We start from the raw sequence: 17,875 nt of genomic DNA, 5'->3' as shown, positions 1-17,875 counted from the left end.
ACATTTCCTTAGTGCCAGATTTCTCTTAAAACCTATAATGGCTCCCTCTATTATGGTTTCTCTTTTCTTGCTCTCCTCTATTCTTTCCCTGACTAAATTCTCCTGCTCCCTCATGTCCTCCTCCCCTTCTCTTTCTCCTAACCCCCTCTCTCCTCCTTCCATGCTCCCAATTTGCTCAGAAGATCTTGCCCCCTTCCCTTCTCCAGAGCACCATGTGTGTCTCTCTTAGAGTCCTCCTTGTTTCCTAGTTTTTCTGGCAGTGAGGATTGTAGGCTGCTGATCCTTTGCTCTATGTCTAAAATCCGTATATGAGTGAGTACACACCATGTAGGTCTTTTTGTGACTGGGTTACCTCACTCAGCACGGTTTCTTCTAATTCCACCCCTTTGTTGCAGGCGTATTTATTAATCCTGTAATGCACACAGCTAAGCCTCCCAGAGGTTAAACTCTGACCACACAGAACTGTTGGATTCCCTTGATGCTGTTTCTTACTCTGGTCTCTTAGGAGTTTCCTTTCATTCGTTCTGAAGTGCCAGACAGCCTACACCTGCACGTCCTCCACTTGCCAGTGGCCCGAGATCTTAGGACCCTGCTGTATTTGCAGGACACTGGTGACCTGGAACATACACAAAAATTAGGGATTTCCTGCCTCCCCCTCTATTCAATACTGCCTAGTCCCAATATTACCTCAGCACAAGAACCGTAATGCTATCACTTACTATTTATTTAATGCACAGTGGGCACAATACATCATAAAATAGTGTCCTTTTACAAAGGAAGGAAATTAAGAGCTTGTGAATTTAAATTATTGGCCCCAAATCAGCAAGTGTCAGGGTTGAGATACAGACCAAGGATTTTGTCCAACTTCAGAGTCCTGCTTTATTCACCAGGAAAAGCCTCGTAAACCTTAGTGCTGTTAGGCGAGCCACGAGGGGGAGGGGAGCACTGTATTATAAAAAGCCCAAGAGAGAATTATGTCCGTTATCAAAACGGGAGCCAGTGACAGTTGCCCTGGTTTTCCCGAAGACACGGTGGAAAATGACACAGCAATTTGTCATGGATCACTCGTGGAGAAACTTTCCACCCCACCCACCCCAAGAGCGCAGCACCTCCGCAGGGCGGGGCTGGAGACTTGCTCAGCAGTGCCCTTGCATTGTTCTTCTTAAACGGAATGAGCCTCCACCTCCAAACACATTCAGTCCTCTAGAGAGTTTCCCACAAGTATTTGAGGTGGAGAAGAAGGGCAGAAGTGAGGGGTGGGGGTGGGGTGCTCTTAAGCATTGGCTGGAAGCAGCTGTGCCCCATTGGCTTGGGGCACAACCAGCACCAGCTCTCAGCTCCAGGTTTCAGGGCTTTGCCTTCGAACTATCTGGGGACGGGGACGACACCCCTGAAACTGGAGTTAAAACGTACCGCGAGGTGACCTTCTGTAGGAAGAGGCATCAACAGAGCCCAGGGAAGTCAAAGGACACATTGTTTTAGGCCCTTTGGAGAGAGCGCTTAAGGAGACCACATTAAAGGGTCACGCCACTTATGTAGCTCTCTTAATTGGCTTACTGATGATGGGTGGCCAAACCTGGCTGTGACCCTAAGTCTGAGGACACCCCAAGTCTGATGACCTTGATTTCGATTCCTGGAAGCCACATGGTAGAAGGAGAGAACCTATCCCTACGAGTTTTCTATGACCTCTGCATGTACTCTCTCTCTCTCTCTCTCTCTCTCTCTCTCTCTCTCTCTCTCTCTCTCACACACACACACACACACACACACACTCAGTCACTCTCTATCATCTATCTATATCCTCTGCCTATATCTATCTATCTATCTATCTATCTATTATCTATATCTACTTATCATCTATTTATATCTGTCTACCTGTCTATCTACCTGTCTATCATCTACCTATATCTATTTGCCTATCATCTATCTTTATCTATCTACCTGTCTATTTATTTCTTTTAAGAGAAAAAGAAGGGAGGGAGGGAGGGAGGGAGGAAATGAATCCTAGTGATGACTAGGCCCTTTTACTGATGGCTCTGTAGGTTTGCAAAATGCTTCCAAATTTGAGCTGTTGGCTTGTGTTTCTCCAGGTTCAGGCTCGGTCCATCCAGGGCTAGTTTGTAAGGGCTCCCATGTGCTCATATGGAATCTGTGGTCAGCAGCCCAGAGGTCCCTTAACCAGAGTAACCACAGCAAGGTAGACTCAGGTTCCATCTCCTGGAGAAAAAGCCTGTAGTTTCTCATTTGCTTGATTTTTTTCCACTTTCTCTGCCCCCGGCGACAGGAAGAACATGATTCTTTTGCCCGCTCCTGGGAACTGTACTAAAACACATGTTGCAGGATGAAGTTTCAGAATGGAGGAGTGTGTCACTCACCACGGTGTCTGTATCTGAAAGAATAATGGTCCCCAAGAAAGTGCAAACCTAGCAGAGATTACTTTCTCTACTTAATATTACTTTCTGAAGCCATGTGTCAATTCAAGGACTTTTGAGGGAAAAAAAAAAACAATTTATCGTGTAATTTGATGGGAAAATTGATGTCAAATGGTAAGGAGAGGTTCTCCTGCATCCTCACAGAGCAGGGACCAGCACACGGTGTGGCCATGAGTCAGGTCTGACCCTCTACACAGACAGGCCTATTCATCTGCATGGTGTATGCTTGTTCTCACGCAGACAGTGAAGGAGAGATGACAGAGGCATGGTGGCCTACATAGAGATGACGGGACTTACCCTCTGCTCTCCAGATGTCCAGTAAGAGGGGTTGGCAATAAAGAGATTGGCGGGAGTTAAGGCAAGCAAATGTGTTAATGTTCGAGGACAGCACATCAGCTCAGAAGCTCAGAGAAGGTGAAAGCTTCTGTACTCTCCCCCTAGGGAAGAGGCCAGTGGGACACATAGGTGGGCCTTTAAAGGAGACGAGAGGCCCAAAGAACCAGCGGTGAGCTGACACAGTGGCCTGAGTGTGGACAGTGGCCTGACCAGTGAGGTCTCATGAATACGGAGCTAAGTCTTAGAGAGGGCGCAGTGGTGGGATAGGATCGAGCCTGTCACACCTAAAACCATATAGCAGGGCAGCATGTGGGCCAAGGTGCTGGGTTCCTTTGTTCTCTAGATAGCTGGCCTAATTCAACATCCTTAACCATCCTCTTCACCAGCATCTTCTTGGCTTAAGAGCCCATGGCATCCATGCTGGCCACACACGATGGTAGCAGTCTTTGTGTGGAGGAGAGTGGAGTAAGAGTAAGCCTGGGAATGCAAATGTCTGCATGGCATGGTCTCCGTGCGTTTCAGGTCTTCACTCGCATACCTGCAGGTTCTTATTTGACCATCCATGTTGAAATAGCTGTCTTCCCGTCGCTTGGTTTCCTCACACGGCACGGCACGTTATAATACACGTGCTCTGTATTTAACCTATCGTTTCCTCCCTGTGTTCCAGAACAGTGATTACAGTCTTGCTTATTCACTAATAAGTTCTTGGTGCCTGTAATACTCTCACATACATAGCAGTCAGTACATTGCAATGAATGAGGGCTGGCCGGCCACCAAGTGAGCTTGAGTCCCAGCACCCGTGAAAAAGTGTGAGGAGAGAATCGACTCCACAGAGTTGTCCTCAGACCTCCACGCAAGTGGTACTCTCACACAATAGTAATTAAAAGTTAATCTTGATTAAAAACAAACATTATAACGTAGGAAAGAATGGACTCCAGGGGACCGTCTTATGGTCCCAGAAGCATCCTGATTAGCTTGGGGGTTGGGGAAACCTGGCTGGGCCTGGAAGAGCAGGCAGCTAGGAACCTCACACACTTGAGCAGCCATCGTGGTTTGGCATTGCAGTAACATTAGCACAGTCAGTTCTGCAGAAACAACAGATTTGTAGAGGAACCTCGAATCTTTAAGGTCAAATGTGAGAGGACTTTTTTCCTGTCCTGGAGACTGTTTTTGGTGTGTACAAGGCACTGAGGGACCTGTGCCAACTGAATTGAGTACTTGGGGTCACATCTGGGAACCCACCCACGTAGGTAGGATGGAAGCCACTTTGGCAAACTTTATTTTCTCCCGAGTCTGTTCTGCCAACAGGAAGTACCTCTGCAGGCGCATGAGCGGGTGGGAGGGACCATGTGCTCTCAGAGATGTGATGCTGTGCCCAAGCCTGGGAAAGCTGGGGCAGAGCCATTGAGAAACCCTTAGTCCAGCTCGGGGGGGGGGGTGGAGACAGCCTGCGGGTGGATTTGGAAAGCAGAGAGGACCTTGGCTGGTGCACTGGGAAGCCTTGTAGGTGGCATGTCTGTGGTCCTCCATGACTGCTATCCATCCCAGATGGTCCTCCAGGCTGCTGGGGTAGGACCTGCAGGCTCTGAATTCGGACACACCTTGTGATGGAGGCATGAGGAAGCCTGGGCCGGAGAACCCCCTCAGGTCCCATGTAGGGCTAACATGCCTGAGGCTTTGAGCCTATGGGTTCCAGCAATGCTGGAGAGCTAGTGAGCCATCATGTGAGAACTAGTGCCTCAGACAGCCCACCCCTGCCTGTGACAGGGGAATTCATATGTGTCCCTCTAGCACAGGACAGGCCTGTTTGTCCTAATAGCATGCTTGGGGAACTGCTCACCAGTAATGAGCCCCAACCCGCAGTGACCATCTTAACCACTGTTCCGTTGCGGTGAAGAGACACCATGTGTGGTGATATATTACTTATCATTTATCAAAGTTTGCCTGAGGAGTCAGAAAGCAAAATCAGCCACAAGCTACAGAGGTCGGGCAGCGGTGATACACGCCTTTAATCCCAGCACTCATACTGGCTAGCCAGGCAGTGGTGGCACATACCTTTAATCCCAGGACTCGGGAGACAGACAGATGGATCTCTCTGACTGAGTTCAAGGCCACCCTGTCCTACACGATAGTAAAGAGTAACAGAGCTCACACCTTTGATCCCAGCACCTGGGAACACAGGCCTTCAATCCTACCTCTAGGGAGGTGGAGACTGGAATGATATGGCTGGGCAGAGAGGGGAGTGTAAGGCAGGAGGAGACAGGAACTGAGAGCTTTCGCCTCTGAGGATTCATGGAGACAGGATTGCCATTTCAGCTGGGTAAAATCTACTGGCTTGGCTGCTTTGCTCGTCTGACCCTCAGCTTGAATCACTATTTCTGTCACCGGGTCTTTTATTATTTGTGTTACAAGCATGACCAAGGCATTGGGACTCACAGTTTCAGAGGTTCAGTCCGTTACCATCATGGTGGCATGCAGGCAGATGCTCAAACAGCAGCTTTGTTTCATACACCCTGATATGTGGGTGAAGAGAGAGACTGGGCCGGGCATGGGCTTCTGAAACCTCAAAACCCACCCCCCAATGACACTTTCTCCAACAAGGCCACACCGTCTGATCCTTCTAATACTTTCAAATGGTGCCACTGTCTGGTGACAAGGCACCCAAATATATGCGCCTATGGAGGCCATTCTTATTTAAATCATCACAGTGACCTCCTACCCACAGCCAGCCCGCAGACAGTGACCCTCCTACCCACAGCCAGCCCACAGACGGTGACCTCTTACCCACAGCCACCCTGCAGACAGTGACCTCCTACCCACAGCCACCCCGCAAACAGTGGCTCCCCACAGTGACCTCTCGCCCACAGCCACCCTGCTCTTTTGTGTGTTCCAGCATGGGCTACTGCATTCTCTTGGTGCATGGACTGAACAAGCTCTGTGCTGGTCTGAGCCGGTGTGGGGCCACCTCCCTGATGGTGTCCACTGGGCTGCTGCTCCTGCTGTTTTCCTGGAAAACCGTGAAGCAGAATGAAATCTGGCTGTCGAGAGAGTCCTTATTCAGGTATGATTAAGCAGGTAAATGTACATTTCTTCCCACTCTCTCATCGATGACAAATGGCTATGATAGTTTGTACTAATCTGGAAAACTGCTTCTAATAAATTCGAAATGGAAGATATAATTTTATTTGGGGGTTTAATTTTAGGTTTTTTAAAACATGATATATAAACTTTACCAAGAATTCACTGGGAGTGGGCTTATAAAAATGAGGAGATTCTGGGTCCGTGGTTGGGGTGGAAATACCCGCCGAGGGGCTGGGCTGTAAAATCAGTCACCAAATGAAATCCACACGCCTCGCTTCATCACTCAGCCTGCTGGTGTGAGGGGAAGGTAGGTGACCCTCTCTGGAATATTCCAGAGCATTAAAGCTTGATCTATGATTTCATTGTTTATTTCAAACATTAATTTTAGGTGAGAAAATAAAAGACTTCCTTTTTCTGATTTTTTTTTTCTCCCCTCTGTGATGGAATTTTTTCTGAATACAAGCATGTTGCTGGGTTGGTATTAGCAGCTCAGGGCAGGGTTGGATCACTTGCCAGGCACGTTGAGTTAGATCCCTAGCATCACTCATATGTGAGTGTGTACATGTGTGTATTGGAGTGCATATGTATGTGTGTGTGTATATGTATGTATGTATGTGTGTATACAAATACGTAAACACATCTTATATGTACCTAAACACATACATGTGTGCATATATTCACGCATGTGTATACGTGTATGTGTATATGTGCACATGTACATATATGTGCATATATGTGTGTGTTTTAATCTATAGCTTTCAGCCTTTCCCAAAGTATGAATATCAGTATTAGTTGTGAAGAAGTCAATGAATGAATGCAATGCATGCATGCATGCATGAGCAAATAAGGCAGATGTTCATTGGGCTCTGCTACTCTTGAAGATAATGTGTCTGAGGCTGGGTGTGGTGGCTCATGTCTTTAATCTCAGCACTTGGGAGGCAGAAGCAGGCGGATCTCTGTGAGTCTGAGGTCAGCCTGGCCTACGTAGAGTTCCAGGGCAGCCATGGCTGCACAGTGAGACCATTCCTCAGAAAGAGAAAAAGACAAGTACGTGCTGATCTTGAGCATTTGTAATGTAGTTACCTTTGTGTGCGAGTTTGGGTGTCATTTATCAGCACAGAGCCATTGCAGCTCTGGTTCCCACAGAGTGATGGTGACGGCTGTAAGATGAGGCTTCTTGTTTACCAGAGATTATAATGGGTTTCATGTTGACACTCTCTACATGAACACAAGGGATTTTGACCACATTCATTCTCCTCCATTCAGTCTTTTGTCCCCTGTCCACTGGTCACCTCCTTCCAAACTGATACCCTGACTACTTTTGTTTCTTTGTTTAACAAGTTTTAAGGTTCTTATTTTCTTTCATTTTATTTTTTTATGTGTATGAGTATTCTGTCTGCATGTATGTCTACAACCATTTATGTGTCTGATACCTACAGAGGCCAGAAGGAGGCATCAGATCCCTGGGAACTGGAATTACAAATGGTTGTGAGCCATCATGTCGGTGCTGGGAATCAAACTCGGGTCCTCTCTAAGAGCAGCCGTGCTTTGAACTGCTGAGCCTCTCAGCCCCCTCCCCCCTCCCCATCTTTGTAATGACCCAGTGAGTTCCATTAGGACCGTTAGCCAGTGAAGGTTGGTTTATAGGATCATAAATAGTTCACCCAAGGCTACACCACAGAAGACAGAGACTCTTCCCGCCACCCAGCTGTTTCTGCTTCTGCTTGTTTTAATGCATTCTCTCCTTAACACACCTGTTAAAGGACTCTCCGGTTCTGCCCTAGCCCTCCTCACTCACTGTGGTTCTCATAGAACACAGGGGCCCCTCCCTCCTCATGCCTTAGTCTAGGGGCATTGAAGTTCAGACACAAGACTTCCTCCTGGTCTAAGTTGTAATCTTTCTCTCGCTTCCAGTAGCTGACTTTTTATGAAAGACTTCCCAACCATTCTGCTATTGCGTTGAGCATTTTCCCTGGATAAAGCCACACACTGGGGAATGGCATCTTCCGTAATGTTTATTGCTTAATCAAAACAACTTAGGTGGTGGCGGTGAGAGGCAGTGTTTGCTCCAAGGATATTAAGCTAGAGTTCAAGCCCTCTGCAGCGAATACCAGTAATGAAAAAAAAAAAAAAAAAAAAACTAAAAACAGCAAGAATGATAAAAGTGGAACATACACTGACTTTGCATTCCAGACCTTCTATCCCTCTTGGCAGAAGTATGTTGGGATCCAGTAGTGGTTCACTACAGTAAAACCATTCCACAGCTGTGCTGGAAGGGACTTTGGCTGGGGAGGATGAAGATGGAGGTTCCTCTCCCTCCAGGTCCTGCCACCCTTCAGTCCCAAATAAGCACACGGGCACTATATTAATTATAAAAAGCTGGCCCGTGGCTAGGGATCCTCACTGGCTAGCTCTCTCTTAATTAGTAACCCATTTCTGCTCATCTGTGTATTGTCATGAGGCTGTGGCTCACCCATGATCTGGCATGTTACTCCCAGCAGCATGGAGTCTCTCCCCGCCTCTCCTGGCCAATCAGTGTTTTATTCATCAACCAGTAAGAGAAACACATGTACAGAATAACATCGCCCATCATCAGGCCTTTGAAGATCAATCAGGTGATTGTGTGTGTGTGTGTGTGTGTGTGTGTGTGTGTGTGGTGCAATCAAAATAACTGATCCTTTAAATGAAACTTCGGCTCTTAAGTCCTGGGGAAAGCTGGAGGCTTGCAGAACCTTTTTCTCTAAGGCTAGATATGCATGTCTTCATCTATGAGAAACCATGCTGAACTCAACTCGGACACTTCACTCCCGACTTCTGAGGTAGGGCAGGGTTAGTGGGTGACTGGAGGCAACATCTGGAGTTAGACTTCCTGACTGCATGCTAAACTCACCTGCTTAATTGCTTGCTCTCAGGCAAATCTCTTAAAATGCATTGAAAACTGGAGAACGACAGTGTTTATTACCCAGGGTGTAATGTAAGGATAGAACAGCGCATGAGAAATACCTCCGACGATGTCTGCCATGGGGTAAACACTGTGTAAAGTTCTCACTCAGATTACAACTGTGTAATCTGAGTTCTGTGTTCTGGGGTCATAGAGGAGAAAGATACAGGGTGACAGAGACAGAGAGAGAGAGAGAGGAAGGAGACTGGGAGAGGAGGGCCTGGACGCTAACTTAGAGCAAATGTCACTGGCATCCTCTCTCAGCAGCATACACTAACCAGATTGAGGAATGAACTTGATATTGGCTTTGGTTGAAATTCTGCCCCAATACTTACCAGGACTCTGACCTCTTCATCTATATCATAGGACTCAGTAGTTAGCATCTGCCATACAGTGACATGATTAGACACATGGTAGGTGGGCACAAGATGAGTGGTAGACAGGTATGGCCATCTGTTGTGGCTGTGTGAAACGTTGGGCCAGAGCAGGCCTCTCCTCCCTTCCTTTCCCTGATGCTTGGGCTGCCACCGGTGATGTCTTAATGTTTACTCTCTAGCTAGCAACCTGAGACAGTTCCACCAACCTGCTATCCAATAACCTGAACAACGTTAAGTGGCTGTTCTAAACCCCGGGAGAGGCATGTGACGAAGGTGGCCGTTTTTGTTTTGTTCTTTACTATTTCTTCTATTTCTCAAGTCGTCTACAAATAAGAGGTGTGGGGGAGATGTGTGAAATTCATGTGTTAAAATGCTGAGTGGTAAAGGCTGGGGAGATGGACGGCTCAGGAGTTAAGAGCACTAGCTGCTTTTCCATAGAGCCTTCTATTCCTGACGCCCATATGACAGCTCACATGTAACCATCTGTAACTCTAGCCCCAAGGGATCAGATGCCCTCTCCTGGCCTCTGAGGACACTTCACAGGCAACATGGAGGCAACACACACACAGACACAGACACACACACACACACACACACACACACACAGAGAGAGAGAGAGAGAGAGAGAGAGAGAGAGAGAGAGAGAGAGAAAGGGTCTTAAAAACAACGTTAACAAATGCTGAGTGTTGGCACATCACTGTGATCTCAGCACTTGGACGGTGTGGACACCCACTCCACTTTATTTTTGGTGAACTTCATGGTTCATCGAGTCTTTCATTGACAGAATAAAAATAAACAAGATTACAGTGTTTCAATGAAGGGTATGCAGAGTAAACTCTAGGATCACCCCACCTAACTGGGTTTGCATCCTTTTATTGAACACTCTGTCTGTGTTTATTTCTCCCTCTCTTCTTCCTGTTATTGCCATCCTGCTCTCTGTTCCCGTGGGTTTGAATTCCTAGGCGCACGGCACTCTTCCTATACGTGGCTTCAATAATGCCTTCCATGCATCAACCATTGCACAGTCTCCTCTTGCAAAGCTGACATGATGACATCCCATTGTGCAGATGAGTCCCAGTTTCTCTTTTGTTGTTGTTCCAATCTGTTCACGGCTACGGTGAATAAGGGCGAAGGCTGTTAGATACTACCCCTGACAGGGATTTCTCGGATGTCACAAGGAAGGGTAAGCGCGGGTCAATAAAAGCAATAAAAGCAGAAACGAAGAAATGGGGCTACACCAAACGCAAGGCTTCTGTAGCTGGTGTAACGTTCTTAGGATCATTAGCAGGAGCGTGGGCTCCGGAGAACGGTTGTTTTCAACACGCCAGGAATAAATGCAGCCGAGTGCTTGGTTGGAGACTCTAGGTGGGGATGGAAACCAGTTCAGCCATCCTTGGAAACAGAAGTTTCACGGAGGATTGAAAATAGAGCCACCGTGCGGTTGGCCGGTGTGTCCCTGAGTTAAGTCCACAGGAATTGAGACTAATACTCAGTGTCTGTACGTAGGCAGCAGGGTGTAAATCTGTCTTCTCCAGTGTCTAGTTGAGCAGTCCCTTTGGGATAGTCTCTAGCTTCCCATGGTCCCATCAGGCCTGGCTATAGTCAGTCGCTTGTGCCCCAGCCAGAGTGAGGCATAATATAAAGAGGCTGTCATTTCAGCAGAATTGGTCCTAATGTGTTTCTCCACCTAATGGCTTTTATACCATGTGTGGGATTTCCCTACTAATGTTATGTTCACGCCCGGACAGTGACCTACCCGTAGACAGTAGACGTCCACAGGCCAGGAGCAGGGCCTGCCCAGACGGTGAAGAACTGAGCAGATAGTTCTAACCACCAAAGTTGAGAGAAAGAAAGTTCTTGTTTCTGTTAGGCCCAACAGAAAGCCTCAGCAAAGGTGGCCACACCTTACCAAGCCCCAGGTGTGTCCCCAGCAGAGCGAAGGGCCCCGTGCTTCCCCAAGGAGAACATTTTGTTCACCCTCAGTTATTAAGTTGTGCACCCCTGGCCAAGGCCTTCACTTCTTCCCTGCGTAGTCACTGGTATCACTCACAAACTCCAGAAGCCTGTGTGATAAGAAAACAGTGGGCATCCAATGGCAGCTTCATGAAAGCTGGGGTAAAGCACAGAGGAGTCTGAGAGCAGCGTAATTTTTGTTTTCTTTCTTTTTAATTTCCTTTGTAGGTCTGGAGTTGAGACTCTGCCCCACAATGCGAAGGTTCATTACAACTATGCCAATTTCCTGAAAGACCAAGGTCGGAACAAGGAAGCCATCTACCACTACAGAACCGCCCTCAAGTAAGCGCCACAGAGGGCCGTTGCTTCAGCCTGTGACAAGGCCTGGTCAGGCCACCCTCCGCCTCCCAGGGTGTGAGGGTGCTCATTTCTCTGGGCTGGGAACTCACCCCTGGAGGTAGGAAGGCTTTTGAATTTTGGGTCTCTGTCACAAATGTACTCAATGTTGCTTCCTCCTCCTTCCATGTTCAACCCCTTGTAAAACATAAAATCGCTACTGTTACACATAACACAGCTGGATGTAGGTATGCAGAACAGGAGGTTCTTGTTAAAAGTACACAGTAAGTTGGGGGGAGGGGAGGAGTACTTGTCCTACTGAACTTTTAGCAGCGTGTTTATTGAAAGCTTCAGGCCTCTGTCCCAAAGAAAGCCAAAAATAGAAAAGAGAAGATATATTATTCCATCACAGGTACATGTAAAGTATTCTTTGGTCTTAATAGTAAATGTCTCGTGGTTTCTCATGCCTTCTGGGAGGGAGGAAACAGGCAGTTAGACTGTACAACAGTGTTGGCAGGAGAAAGATTAGCTACGTGTGCACAAACCCGGTCGGCTTCAAATAGAAAAGTAACTCTAACCCTAATCCACAGCTGGGCCACAGGTTTATATTAAGTGAAATTCTCCGGCAGTCGATTCCACAAAATTATAGTTGCTGCTTTGGTATTTCCGCTCCTTTCCCGTGAAACAATAAAAATAAATATTTACTTTCAGAAGAGATGCACACCCTGAATGGGGGACCACAGTCAAAGCTTAAAGCCAGGGCTGAAATTAGTGAGTTATTTAATGCTGTCAACCTGGAACCCGAACAGTTCTGATTTAAAAATCTCATTTTTTTTTTTTTTTTTTTTTTTTTTTAATGTTCTCCTCTGCCATGGACCTTCAGCAGATATGACTGCTTTACTTATTTTGAAATAAGTTGTCACTCATTTTGTTAGATTTAAAAAAAAAAAAAAAAAAAAAAAAGGAAAAGGAAAAGGAAAAGGAAAAGGAAAAGCCCCAGAGGACCATTCATCATGGTGACAATTGTTTTATCCCCAGTGAATGGAGGACTGCCCGTACTTGCGGGTTGCTGTTTCTCGGTGGTAATTGTTGAGAGGACTCATCCGATGACTCTGCTCCTCAAACTCTAGTGTACCTCATGCCCTTCGTATTTACCACAGCAAGGAAGAGAGTGGGGGTGGGCAGCATCTCTACGGCAGTGGGATCCAGAGGCAGTGGGATCCTAAGTGGCTGAAATGACCTCGTAGACCTACCTCCTCCTGCGGGACGCCACCTCCTCCTGAAGGCTCTATAAGTTTCGCAAACAGCACCTGCAGCTGAGGGCCAGTGTTGAAATGCACTGGCCTGTGGGGCCATTTCATGTGCACACCACCTCGGAAACCCGCCCTTAAATCTACGTCAAACGCTAAGCATGAGTTAGCTTTGTGTTGCCGAGCGGGGCAGATTGAGGTTCACACTTAATCTTGACACTCAAGCCTGGGATTTTCATATATATGAGAGCATCAGAGAGGGTGGGTGTATCCACCGTCTGTCCCCAAAGCTTTCTAACTTCCTATTGGCTCCTGTCATTTCGTGGCAGGTGATGGGACAGAGCGCAGACACCTCCCAACAACCCAGCTGTCCCCACCTAAGAGCTCCCAAGTGATGCCTTACCCAGTAACTCTGGAAGGAGGAGGTGACCCTGCCTGAACAATGTTGGTGGCATGTAGAATGCACAGGTTGTGTGCATATTGGTTGTTGACTAGTTTTAAAAGTCAGTTAAAAGCAGGAACCATAAAACAGGTCTCCTTCCCCCCCCCCATCCTGTTCCTCCCTTCCTCTCCCCAGCCTCCCTCCCTCCCTCCCTTCCTCTCTCCCTCTCTCCCTCCCTCCCTCCCTCCCTCCCTCCTTCTCTCTCTCTCTCTCTCTCTCTCTCTCTCTCTCTCTCTCTCTCTGTCTCTCTGGTTTTTTGAGAAAACCTTTTCTCTGTAGCTTTGGAGTCTGTCCTGGAACCTGCTCTGTAGACCAGGCTGGCCTCCAACTCATAGAGATCAGCCTGCCTTTGCCTCCCCAGTGCTGGGATTAAAGGCTTGCACCATCAGTGTCGGGCTCCTAGCCTCTCTTTTACATTTTATTTTGCAACAGTGTCTCAGTGGCTTAGGCTGATCGTAGGCTGATATTGAATTTTCAATCCTCCTGCCTCAGCCTCCTTAATAGCTGGGATTATAAGCCTGCACCTCAGCTAGCCTTATGAACACTTCTCTGTATTTTATTTTGCCTTGAAATTATCAAATGCGCATTCATTCACCAGCCTTCTAGTAACAACAACAACAACAAAAATTTTTAAAGTCCTGCGGATTAGACTTTGCAATGCCAATGCTCACTGCAGTTTTGTTATTTCAGAGTAGGATAAGCGTTAAAGGTACTCGAGGTTGTCTGCATGGACTAGTTGAGATTTTGTCTTATTTTCCTCCTGTCTTTTACAGTTGCTTAACATCTAAATTGGGGGATAAACCTCTCGTTTTAGTGTTTCTAATTTTTATCTACTTTCTTTAGAAATACAACTTCTTCTTCCCATACTTGTATTTTACCTGTTGTAAAGTATCCCAAAGCAATGAATACTATAAGTGAAAAAACAAAACAAAACAAAAAAACCTTTATTTGACACAGCTGAGTTTAGCAGTCCGGGTTTGGCTCATGGGAACAGAAGGGCTTGAGTCTCTGAGTTGCAAATGTCCCTGGTTTAGAGACTGTCTGGAGATCTAATGACACAACTAACAGGCTCTTTGAAGTCCGGTGTTTAAATCCCTGCAGAGTTAAATTCAGGTTTGTTAAACTGTGTTGGTCAAGAACCAGCACCTGGAACACAGACTAAAGCTTGCCTTTGTCCAGGTGGATCAGAAAGACTTCGGGCTGGGCAAAGAGATCCCAGCGTGTGAGGGCAAAGGCATGCATGCCACTGGGAGTTCAAAGCCAGCCCGCTGCTCTAGGCCTAGTGAGCTCTAGGCCTAGCAGAACTACATGGTGAAGAATTGCCTGGATTTTCATTCCAATCCACCTAAGGAAGAGGGGGGGGGGGTGAGGGAAGGAGGGAGCGAGAGATAGGGAGGAAGACAGGAAGCAGGAGGGAGGGAAGACACACCCCTCTGCTATCAGCGAAGGCACCATGGAACCTTCATCCACTTAGCTGTGTCTGTCACCCCTGACACATATTCTGTGTGCAGGATGCTGTGCTACCCTCTGTCGCTCAGGCAACTGATTTTTACAAGGATGGCCCCATCTTAAAGTCACAGTTAGGATTTAGCCACCACAGCCCCAACAGTGCAGTCGGGTGACATGATGCCCGCTCTGAAGTCACTCAGGTGGACATTTTGGCCAGGTTTATATAGCCTCAAGCACGAATTCCCTCCTGTGTCCTGTGCGATAGGCCTTAAAGTCGATCCAAAATGATTGATTGCTTTTATAACCTTTGTGCTACTGGGCACCAGAGAGCAGGTCTGGCATGGCAGGTCAGGCAGTGTTGTTCAGAGCTCATCACAGGAGAAGTCCGTCGGTGGGTTTTTCTCCCCTAACAGCCTACACAGCATTTCTGCCACTTTGAAAGCTAGCCTGCAGGGGAAGTCTTTACAGATCAGTTCCAGCTTGATCTGTCTGTGTCCTACAACCAGAGTATGTCATATCTGCACCAACAGGCTCTTTCCGTCTAGTTATGGGGGACAACCAGTAGCAGTGGCAATAGCCTATTGGGGGTGGGTATTTGTTTGGGGCCTCCTGACCAACAGCTCGTAGGGAGATGTCTTGGTTATACAATGACGGAGGCAACTTACACAAGAAAATTATTTGGGGTGCTTACCCCTTCAGAGAGTGAGTCCATGGCCATCATGCATGATCATGCATGGGGCATGGCAGCAGGCAGCTGGGCGTGACCCTGACGCTGAGAGCTCACACCCTGATCCACAAACACAAGACGGAGAAATCTAACTGAGAACGGATGGGCTTTTGAAACCGGGAAGCCCACCCCAGCGACTTTTCCTCCTCCAATAACCCTTCCCTTCCCTTACCAACTGGGGACCAAGCATCGGAATACATGAGCCTGTGGGGGCCGTTTCTCATTCAGACACCACAGGAAGGGACCCCACAATGGGCCAGCCTCGTTTCTATTGGAAAACGAAATTTTCTCTTGTACAAGAGGAATCTCCAGTGTGATGGTTGATTGCCACTGTTGACTGGTTAAGAAACACCTAGGATACTGGTGAGGCACACCTGTGAGGGTGTTTACACGAGGGAAGACTCTGCATGCTCTGCATGTAGCTAGTTAACACCACTCTGCGAGCTAGGGCAAGGGAGGTGGCTGGACACCAGCATTACCCTTTGGGGAAGCTGCAAGTAAGCTTATCACAGGTACAAGAAAGGGGCCTCATCCATCCACCCACCCACCCACCCATCCATCCATCCACCCATCCATCCATCCATCTACTGTTTGATTGTCCAACACATGGGAAAGAATTGAACTAGAATGTACTGCAGCTTGCTCAGTGTACATACTTGTCAGGAGAACAAAGCACATCGATGTGGTTCTGTGTGCTTCCTCCTGTGCTGGATGACTGGGATTCTACAGGGAGAGCCCATTAGATAGAGATAAGTGTCTGTGGGAAAAGGAACTATAGAGTATCGAAGCGCCATTGTCATTAGAGTCTGAGGGAACCTGAGATGTCTAATTAACTGCTGCTCTTGACGCCTCCAGTCTGTCAGCATTAGCTTCCTGTAATTCCCATAAGATGCTGTTTATAAGCTGCTGGGGTTGGGTCATTAGAAATCGGGAGGCAGAACCTCCTTTACAGTCTGTGCTGAGGGAACACTCCAAATGTCTTTCTTGTGACCATGACACCATCTTCCTTATATCTCTGGGGGGAAAACTAAAATCCCAAGTTTGTCCAGGAGGAGATGGTTTTGTTTTTTTAGCTGCAGTGGTATTTTTACCTGTGAAATTCTAAAGACCTTTCCAATATTATAAGTAGATAGGCATTTGAAATTATTTTGTTTTTTCCTGTTGATGAACTAAGAGGAAATTGCATCCTTAACCTACATATACATGCACAAACATACACACACAAGCACACACACACATACACGCACGCATACCAAGTACACATGCATATATGCACATTATATACATCTGTGTGTGTTTTTTATTATTATGTCTCATATTCATAAAGTTTAAGGAACTAATATTTATTTAGGAAAATACTGAAAATTCAGTGAAATTTTGGCCAACTTATCAACCGAGTTTCAAAATGAAAGCCTCATTATTTATCTTCGGGCAAGTTGTGTACTCTCCGGCTGTCTGTTCTGCTCCCCATGTCTTACTTTCCTTTAACTGGCTGAGCTGAGGCTTCCCAGGATGTAGACTCTCTCAGGGCAGAGGTTTGCAGGCAGGACAACCCATTCAGTTCTCTCTCTCATAAACACAGGAAGGAAGCAGAGAGCAGGATGGACGAGGGCGTGGGGATGCAGTGAACTGCACGAGGCTCATTGACCCTGAGTACTCCTGCAGCAGGGCTGACTCCTCAGAGCCGTGGTGAGCAGATACCAATCTAGACACCCCCTTGTCAGCTGGGCACTACACCCCAGGTGTCTGGTGGAGACGGGGTGGGCCTTGGTAGCGCCACATCCTGCAAACCCCAGACACTGCTTGTTCACAGGAGCGGTAACCCTTACCCAAAATGTATGGGGTCTGGGTATTTAGAGTTCATAACATTCCTCAAAGTAGTTAATGAGGTCGGTGTTGCCACCTATTTCAAATAGATGGCAGATCTCATTGTTATTCCTGTAGCCGGCTTAAAGTATGTCCAAATCACTCATCAGATAGCATTCAGGAACAAATTCTAGTCATAGCCATCATCCCTATCATCCTACCGGTCACCTGGGCCGTGCAGCACAGGCTGGCCTTGGACTTGGAACAATCCTCCTGCCTTAGCCTCCCCAGTGCTGAAAGTATAGCTGCCCACCACTGTCTTAGTCATGGTTCTGTTGCTATGAAGGGACACATTGACCAAGGCAATTCTTATAAAAATTGGGAATGTGCTTAAAATGTCACAGGATTAGTTCGTTATCATCACAGTAGGGAGCATGGTGGCATGCTGGCAGGCATGGCACTGAATCTGAGGTCTTTACAGCCTGACCTACAGGCAGCAAGGAGGGAGGGAGGGAGAGAGAGAAAGAGACTGGCCCGGCATGGATTTTTGAAACCTCAGAGCCCTCCCCACCAAGGCCACATCTCCTAATCCTACTAAGCATTCGAATACATGAGCCTGTATTCAAACCACCAAATTTCATTCCCACAGGCTGTCAGCTGTATCGGAACACAAAATGCATTTGGTCCAACTTCAAAAGTCCCCATAGTCTATGGCAGTCTTCACATTGTTCAAAAGTCCAAAGTC

At 47.2% G+C, this 17,875-nt stretch overlaps 1 protein-coding gene across 1 annotated transcript in view; it reads left to right on the top strand.

Annotated features, from left to right (window-relative positions):
- The window catches only part of Tmtc1 (transmembrane O-mannosyltransferase targeting cadherins 1), a 171,249-nt gene that overhangs the window by 113,892 nt on the left and 39,482 nt on the right, over positions 1-17,875 (top strand). Inside the window, exons 10-11 of the mRNA XM_051173381.1 lie at positions 5,662-5,829; positions 11,349-11,462. Coding sequence (XP_051029338.1) covers positions 5,662-5,829; positions 11,349-11,462 — 282 coding nt within the window. The remainder of the gene's footprint in view (positions 1-5,661; positions 5,830-11,348; positions 11,463-17,875) is intronic.

This window comes from Phodopus roborovskii, unplaced genomic scaffold (genome assembly GCF_943737965.1).
Source record: "Phodopus roborovskii unplaced genomic scaffold, PHOROB, whole genome shotgun sequence".
Lineage (NCBI taxonomy): Eukaryota > Metazoa > Chordata > Mammalia > Rodentia > Cricetidae > Phodopus > Phodopus roborovskii.
Note: the sequence above shows the minus strand (reverse complement) of the source record. Positions and strands in the feature narration are given on the sequence as shown.